This window comes from Photinus pyralis, unplaced genomic scaffold (assembly GCF_008802855.1).
Source record: "Photinus pyralis isolate 1611_PpyrPB1 unplaced genomic scaffold, Ppyr1.3 Ppyr1.4_LG8, whole genome shotgun sequence".
Taxonomy (NCBI): Eukaryota; Metazoa; Arthropoda; class Insecta; order Coleoptera; family Lampyridae; genus Photinus; species Photinus pyralis.
Genome location: NW_022170819.1, coordinates 36150683 through 36159826, shown reverse-complemented (window position 1 = coordinate 36159826; position 9144 = coordinate 36150683). Strand labels below are relative to the sequence as shown.

At 34.7% G+C, this 9144-nt stretch overlaps 1 protein-coding gene across 1 annotated transcript; it reads left to right on the top strand.

The window, feature by feature from the left end:
- Positions 1 to 2150: 2150 nt before the first annotated feature.
- Positions 2151 to 3901, top strand: LOC116179817 (gamma-interferon-inducible lysosomal thiol reductase-like). Its single transcript, XM_031499667.1, has 4 exons — positions 2151 to 2330; positions 2909 to 3055; positions 3164 to 3340; positions 3393 to 3901. Exons 1-4 carry the CDS (start codon positions 2286 to 2288, stop codon positions 3633 to 3635), a joined length of 612 nt encoding a protein of 203 aa, XP_031355527.1. The 5' UTR covers positions 2151 to 2285; the 3' UTR covers positions 3636 to 3901.
- Positions 3902 to 9144: the final 5243 nt, after the last annotated feature.

Genomic DNA, 9144 nt, shown 5'->3' with positions numbered 1-9144 from the left:
CGGTACACTGATCTCAAATATGCTACGTGTCGACTGTGGAGTTCCTCAAGGAAGTATTCTGGGCCCATTGTTGTTCAATATATATGTTAGTGACTTACATCGTTTTCTCCAACATGTTGCTGTTCACCTCTACGCGGATGATATACAGCTATTAATACATGCCAGTGTTGAAACTATTAATCAACGTATAGATGATTTGAACGAAGACCTAGACATTATCACCAAGTGGGCAACTGCAACCCACCTTAAGCTTAACCCCTGTAAAACTGTATTAATGCCGATAGGTACTACTGGACAAATTAAAAAATTTGTCTCCGAAGTAACACATACAGTAGAGGTGTCTGGAACTAAAGTTGAGTATGATACATACATGAAGATCATAGGTATGGTTTTAGATCAAAACTTGAGCTGGGAACTGCATGTGAACTATATACTAACTAAATCGTACTATAAATTAAAAAACTTATATAGATCTAAAGACGCGCTATCAAAGGAAATTAAACTAAAATTAATAAAACAACTAATATTACCTTTACTGAGCTACGGCGATGTGTGTTATCATGGACTAAATAAAAGCCTATCCGTTAAAATACAAAAAGTTCAAAATTATTGTGTCCGTTACGTCTGCAACATACGTAAATATGATCGTAATTCGTATAACACCAGCACTTGTTGATCTGAATATGCTGAATATGGAAAAGATGCGCTTATTTAACATCCTGTGCTTTTTACATAAATTGATCATTGTGAATAAAAAACCAATTTACTTATGTGAACAATTTAACACTCTTCAAAGTTTTCAACAATCTTTGTATACCCAAAGTTAACACAAAAGTGGAATATAGATCGTTTTATGTGCAGGCGGCAAAACTATGGAACAATTTACCAGTGAGTGTACAATTGATTGGAGAGACTTTTACTTTTACTCGAGTGTGTTTAAATATCATAAAAAATGATGTCACAAATTTTTGATAGATTCTTTACTACTCTTTCATTCTTCTTTTATTGTTTGTTTTGCTTTCTTCTATCGCTATATTATTGTATTTTTTGGTGTAGAATGCCACTTGTTATGTAAGCTTGTAGAGGGGGGATTGATGGCTGCAAAGCTTTTCCTACCCCTTAATAAAGAAATATTTATTATTATTATTATTATTGTTAATTTTAATGGTGAAAAGTGATTCTTCCATAGATGTAGAGTGTACTCCACCCAACATTAGGGAAGAGGCAAAATCCACTACACTCGAATTACTACCAACTAAATTGCGGCTGAGGTATGAAAAGTAGCGTACGTCTAATAATATTAGTAAATTTCTTGCAGAAACTCCAAACGACACGTACCTCTTTGCTAAAGTAATTATAACAATAGTTCGTTAAAGAGAAATTGAATCTATTTCGTATTTTTAGATAGTTTTAGTAGTTGGTTCGAAATAAAATAACTTTTGTTTCATTATGTGAGTAGATTTTTGGTTGTATGGAGAGTCGTAGGAAAAATAGTGTACATGACTCGTTTGAAAGCCACTTTTCACACTCGTGTGAAAAGTATCGCTTTCAACACTCGTTACGTAATATACTATTATCCACCTCTGGGAAACACAAAAGACAACAATTTTAATGCCTAAAGTATATGTTGGGTATATTATTTCAATAAATTCGGGGGGGGGGGGGGGGGGTAGTACTGGAAAATCGCTCTAGATCTGCTCCCCCGATGACGAATGCCTCATAATCTATTATTTGGAAATAATTGCTATAAAGGTGTACATATACTGGTGTAATTGTAGTGACACTCTGTAGTATCTCCACTCAAATATGAGTCGTTATAAATTATAATATATGCGACAGGATATGCAATAGTAGATAGGTAGCCCTATAGGTACTTGTATCGAATATTAATCGCCATTAATTAGATAAAAACATGGACATTGATCATGATTAGGATATCGGTCATTAATAAAGGGCAATTAATTTTTCATTATCAGAAACAATAGGTAGTGTTAAATTTGATATGCATAAACATTGTGAAATCTGCATTTTCTAATTATAGCTAGGTACATTAAACGTTAATTATCCTCAGTGACCTTACACACTTTCGTACTAATTACACTTACAAAGTTACCAAATATATGTAGGGATTTTCCTCCACTTCCAAAATTTTAGATTAGTAACTAGTATTGCACTATGTGAGAGCTCTGGAATCCCGATTGAAAACCTGAGAATAACATATTATTTGAGTTTTACATCAGTTGACATTTTTCCGCCAAACGTTGACGTTGCAACATACAGTTATAATGAATTTACTGTTTTCCGTTATTTTTTTGACTGGCGTTTTCCAAGTAAGTTTACCATGTTCACTATACCTATAATACCTAATGGTTTATGCGATTGTTTAAGGGAGGGTCATAGTTATGTGTTGTATTATGCGAAAAATGCGTTATTTCCGGGGATTAATTTGGAATCATCCGAAATGTACTACATTTTTAGTTACTTTCGCCTGTGGACAGATTAGATTTGTTAAGGTCAACAGAGTTTATTGTAGTTTACATAAAATTCGTTTAAAATATTACTTCATTAGTGTAAAAAAATGTTTGTTATCCGGTATAGTATAAAAATTCGTTCCGTCCATGCAGGCGCGTCGTTTCTGAAACGCTTCCATCACCATTGCTAATTAGCTACTACGATAAGTGGTCTCCTAACAACATTTATCTAACTTTTATCCGTTTAGAATTTTCAATAACACAAAATTACGACCAAAATGCATTCATGGGCAATTTTCGTCTAACCCCCTCCCCCCTTCAAAAATTGATCCAAAATTACGTTCTCTAACATGTGGTTTGATTTTCCCGTGCCTATTATATGGGAAAAACAGATCATCGAAATTGAAAGCTGTCAGAATAGCCTGTTTTTATTACAGGTTTCATCCGAAAAGCTTCAAGTGTCCATTTATTACGAAGCGCTTTGCTCTGACAGCGTCCAGTTCATTACTAAACAGCTCCAACCTGCTTACAAACTGATCGGGTCCAATTTAGAAGTGGATCTCGTACCTTACGGAAAAGCATCGGTAAGAAGTGCATCAATTTCGATCAATGGCGTTGCTCAGTTCGCATAAGAATGTTGCTGCTCTGTCTTCAGTCCGATGTAACCAAAACTGAAAACAAATTTCTTGCAGCAAACCCAAGAAAATGGCAAATGGTTCTTCAGATGTCAACACGGTCCGCCAGAATGTCACGGTAATATATTGCAAGCGTGCGGTTTAGCTACTGACAAGAGTCAGGCCCAAAAAGTCGACTTTGTGTATTGCGTCATGAACCAATGGGATCCCAGTAGTGACGACGCAATTGAAAAGGTGAGCCCATTGTCAACTAACCATTGCTCGTCATAATGACCATGGTTTGTAGTGTTCTGGAAAATTGGGACTAACGAGCGATGCGATTTTCCAATGCGCCAACAGTGGAGAAGGTGAAATTCTTTTGGCTAAGAATGGCGTTCAAACACATGCAGTAACGCCAAAGATCACTTTCATACCGACGATAGTGTTTAATGGTGTATACAGTTCTGCGAACCAAAACGGAGCTTTCAGTAATTTCTTAAAAACGGCCTGTGATCAATTCCACGACAAACCCAAGGGATGCAACGCGTGATTACTATTAATATTAGACATTAGGTTAATGTAACAAGTAACATTAGAAAAATCTGTTGTGTTCAATTTCAATTATATGGCAAATTGGATTCCTGTGACAGGTTAATAGGAACTAGGCGAACTTTTGCTGCAACTGCAAAAGCTGTCAAGGTTACCTGGACTTTTATGATGTAAGTGACGACCTCCCAGCTTTCGTAAATGTATGCTATTAAATAATTATTAAAAGAGAAAATAAATAATCCGAAAAAATGGTCAGTCCGAAATGGATATTAATAAGTGCCTAGAATTAGTTAAAATTTCATGTCTGATCTATCAGATTTCTTCTTTAGTTATCAACTCTAGGGTTGGTCCGCAACAGTCCTTGTCCTCCATAGCTCTCGATGCTGCGCCCTAGCCTCTGGATACTTCTGACAGGTGAATTGTAGGTATTATACCTAATTACGTATTTTTTATGGGAAGGAAACGTTATGCATTGCATTTCCAAACAACGAATTGTATCCAGGTTGCCAAAAAGTTGGAGATAACTTTGTAAGCATCGTTTGTAACTTCTCCATGGGACCCTAACGCTTGTACCCATTTGAATAACGAAACTTGGCGAAAAAGAAGGAACAGATTACGAATTAGCAACCTACTTTCAAGAATGTTAATTGTTTGCTATACAGATAATTTACATACTGTTTGCATTTTACATTTGTAGACCTAGATAACCAAAATGTTTCTGCATTAATTCTGATGGGTATGTTCTTCTGATGTTTGGAAACATTTCCCCAAAATTCAATAATGTATTATGATTTTTTAATTAAAGGATAATTTTAATTTAACTGCCTACTTCTTTTATAAGCATTTCAAGTTCTGACTTTTGGGCTCGTTCGATCCGGTATACCTCAAGGATCTGTTCTCGGGCCTCTACTTTATTCAATCTACACATCGTTTCTTTATACATCTTTAACGACTTGTATCTAACATTTATGCAGACGATGCGCAGTTATTATATTCTTTTTCTAAAGATCAAATAGATACCAATGTAGATCTAATTAATATGGATTTAGTAATTCTAGTCCATAACTTTTGATTGAGAAGTCCGATCGAAAAAGTACGAATCGTTTTAGATTCTACGCACCAAAATTAATAAGAAAAAGTGTTTTCCCGAGAAATTTTGGTGTAGTCGATTTTTGGTAAAAAAGGAAGGTTATACACTGCCTTTTTTAGAGCCCCGAAAAAAAATTGTCTCAGATCGACCCGGAAAAAAATGTCCTTATAGAATGTGGCCTGTAGAATCCATAATTTCAAACAGTTCCAAGATTGGGCTACTAGTTCAAAAGTAGTTAGCTAACACTCCGCCCACTATAAAATGAAGGCAATTAAAAAAAAAACAAGATAATATTTACACACCGTCGATTCAGTGGCTTGCAAAAGGAGAAGAAAAGATGGCATCTGAAAAATCCAAATGAAAAGCGTATAATAAAGAGTATGAAAAGTTATTGGCGTGGATGAACATATGTAGCATCTTTCAAATGGTCTTAAATGCATCGTTAATTCTGACATCAGTGCCGGATTAACCATGAGGCGCACGCCTGTGCGCCTCAGGGCCCGGCCATGTTTAGGGGCCCGGCGATCGAGCCAGCTCACCATTATGTTATGTATGATAACGTGAATTCTAGGTAGAGTAGCCATAGGCCCATAGGCGTAGACCGCGTAGAGGCGGAATACCGTCCGTTGTTTTTGTTTGCTTCATTATTATACAGGCCACAGGGTTGTTATTAATGATTCATCGCTTTCAAAACGTTATATTTTTATATTTACTTACAATAAAATCAATTACACATAAAAAGAAGCAGAAGCAGAAATGAAAAAATGAAAAATATTTGTCACGCTACTATACTGTTTGTTGAGAATATTATTACCTTATTTTATATTTATTTTGAATATGTTTGGTTTTATTTTAATCTTTAGTTTCAAATATTATTTTTTTATGTTGCATTAGGTGCTCCTAGATTAAAAAAAACAATAAATGATTTTTTATTTGTGTATCGTTCTTTAATGATATGAGGGGGCCCCAAACTGGTGTAGCGCCTCAGGCCCGTAAGTGTCTTAATCCGGCACTGTCTGACATATATAAAGGAAATGTCTCAAGTATTTAAATCTTCGACCCTTTGGTGCATTCATTCAAAACTTCAATCAATACCTACTGCGAATATCTAGTCTTCCAACAAAGGATACGAGCCAAAGGCATCTTAGTATTTGCAGAAAGCGATCTGAGATGATTTTTATTTCAGTTCCAGATGATAGTTTCATATGCCATATTTGAAGTAAGGTTACTTGGCAACCTTTAAAGCTCGGTGTGCTTTAATCGCCTACTATGTTATTATGGTCTCATAATTGACTTGTTTTCAGGTGTATTTCAATACCTTTTATTTTATAGCATAATTATGTTAAAATGACATTTTTAATAGGTTTGAATGAGTAGGCTACGCCGTTCTTTAACTGTAAGGATAGATAAAGTGATCACTTTAACCGTAAGGGTAGATAAAGTGAAACAAATAACTGTACATTTTAATGACATCTGTCAATCTGTTGTCAAATGCACGATAAAAAATGACGTTCAGAACATATAACAATGCTATTTCTATGGAAACCATCGCCACGGCAGAACCTAAGCTTGTCATTTTTGACGTCTCTAAATTAAATTCAGAATTGTCAAAAGCGTTACAATGATTTATAATATAATAAGTGACATTTATTAGATTACTGGAAGTACAGAAGGAAATAAACATAAAATAAACATTCAAATAGATAATAAACTAAATAATTAAAATTAAATGAAAAATGAAATTAATGTTCCGTAATCTAACGGGGCGAAGTTCAGTTCTGTGGTGAGACACCCTAGAACTGCTCTACCACTTAACCCCATCCTAAACTAAGAAAATAAAACAATTAGTGGAATGAACTTAAAAATATGTATATTGAAAGGGAGAGAGATAAATAAATCCGTCGTGGTTCTAAATAAAGAAGAAGAAAAGGGGAAGAAAAATAATCATTTGTTTTGCTCGCGTAGAAGTAAATGAAAATAATTTCGTTTAAATGCGCCTTTTTCTTTTCTTTTTATATACTCGGGAATATTGTTATATACACTTGCTATGTTGTATGAAAAAGATCGCTTAAACATTTGCGTTTTATGTAGTGGAGGGGTAATTAATTTGTAATGTCGACTACTAGAACTGAATTTAATGTTTTCATACAGGTAGGTAGGCATCTTAGTAGAGATGATTTTATGAAATAAGGATGCAGAATGTAATAATCTCCTTTTCGACATATTGAGCCAATCAATTTCTTTCAACTTGTGAGAGATGTGTTCATGCTTCCTTATTCCAAAAATCAGACGAAGGCATGAGTTCTGCATTTTCTGAATTTTATGTATTTCTGTGTTTTTCAAACAAGGACCATAGATTTGGTCACAGTAGTATAAACTGCGAAAGAACTAATGTTTCACACAGCATTGCCCTCACTTTACGATTAAGAAACTGTCGATGACCAAATATTAGTTTTAGGTTTATGTATGCTTTCCGGCAAGCTTCCGAGATGTGTCTTTCAAATCGCAAATCAGTATCCCAAGTTTTTAGCACACTCTTTTATTTTTATTATTGAGTTTTGGGTTTTAATCGATATGCAGTTCTTGACTAACTCTCTATCTTTTTTTGGACCGAACAACATAACAGAACACTTAGAAGTGTTAATTTTCAAACCGTGGAGTTCTGATATTTCTACAAGGTAGTCAATATCAGAGCTCATATTATCATTTGCTTGAGCAACATCAGATGCGTGGAAACTGTACAACAATTGTGTGTCATCTGCATATTGATACGCTGATAGATGTTTGAGCGCGAATTGAAATTTGGAAGTGTACAGTGAAAATAAGATCGGACCAAGAACTGAGCCTTGCGGTACCCCAGATGTAGTGAACAGTTGATGTGAAACATTTTTCTTTTTGACAACTTGCTGCCTACGGTTTGTAAGGTAACTACGTAATAAAGAGCAAGCTTTGTCGCCAAATCCGGTTCGGTGTAATACATCTACAAGAATGTTATGGTTTAAAGTGTCGAATGCCTTCGAATAATCTAACAATATTAATGCTGTCAATTTACCTTGATCGGTAGATTTGATGATATCATTTGTTATGCTAAGCAACGATGTAACACAACTATGCCCAGGTCTAAACCCCGACTGTGTCACAGGCAAAGCATTGAAATTGGACACATGCGTATTTATTTGTTCAGTAAGAATTTTGACTTTTGACAAAACCGGTAAGATGCTTATGGGTCGCAAATCACTAAAGCTTACAGGGTGTTTTATTTTAGGCAAGGGAGTGATATTTGCAAGCTTCCAAGCTTCCGGAAATATGCCGGACACCATACAACTATTAAACAAGAACACAAGGTGTGGCAGAATGAGTGGACAACAAATAATGAGCATCTTAAGACTAATACCATCAGATCCAATACATTTTGATTTAATTTTCATAAGATGATGTAATACGATGCCTTCATCAATACCAAAAAATTCCAATTTGTTATCAATTGAGCTGGTCGGTGTATTATTATAGAAATTTGAAAGTTTTTCCAGTTCAACTGTGCAACTAGCATTACAAATTTTGGCTTTGTATGGCTTCTGCTATAAAATAAAGTTTTGTATTATACACGACGATAAAGGGAAACTAACCATCTCGTGAAAATTAATTCAGTTAATTAACATCTTTCACTCAGTCCCTTTATCGTCTTGTATAATATGTAAATATCTAGTAACGCCCAAGGGAATTATCATAATTCCCAAGGGCGTTATTCGGCATATAGGTCAAAACTATGCAAAGTTTGAACTAAATCTGTCCAAGCGCTTGACGGTTATCGTGTTCACGGACAGACGGACACCATCGGCAATAAATTAGTAGAAAATCGGTTTTTTATCTCTTGATCTACTATCCCGCTGATTAAAATGTTGTTCCTAGCTCATTGTAATCTATTATTAGGAAATAATTGCAATACATGTCATTATTCCATCTTGTGTACTTATAGTCGTATTATAATATTGTATCGTGCAGTTATTGTACCCACCCGAATAAGAGAGGTCTCCAGTTTTTACCTGTAATAGCGTATATGCGTTAATCACCTCCGGTAAAAGAAGGCTTAATTGATATAATGTGACAGAATATATGGTACCTAGATAGGTCGCCCTAATGTTATCATCTTGTATAGGTACCTACTTGTACCTATCGAAAATTAATCGCAATTAATTAGATAAAAATATTAACATTCAGCATGATTAGGATATCGGTGACTAATAAAGTGCAATTCATTTTCCATTACCAGAAACAATAGTGTTAAATTATGAAATTTGCATTTTCTAATTATTGCTATATTAAACGTTAATTACATTCAGTGGCCTTACACACTTTTACATAGTAATTAATCTTACAAATATTTGTAACAATTTTCCTCTACCTCCAAAATTTCAGATTA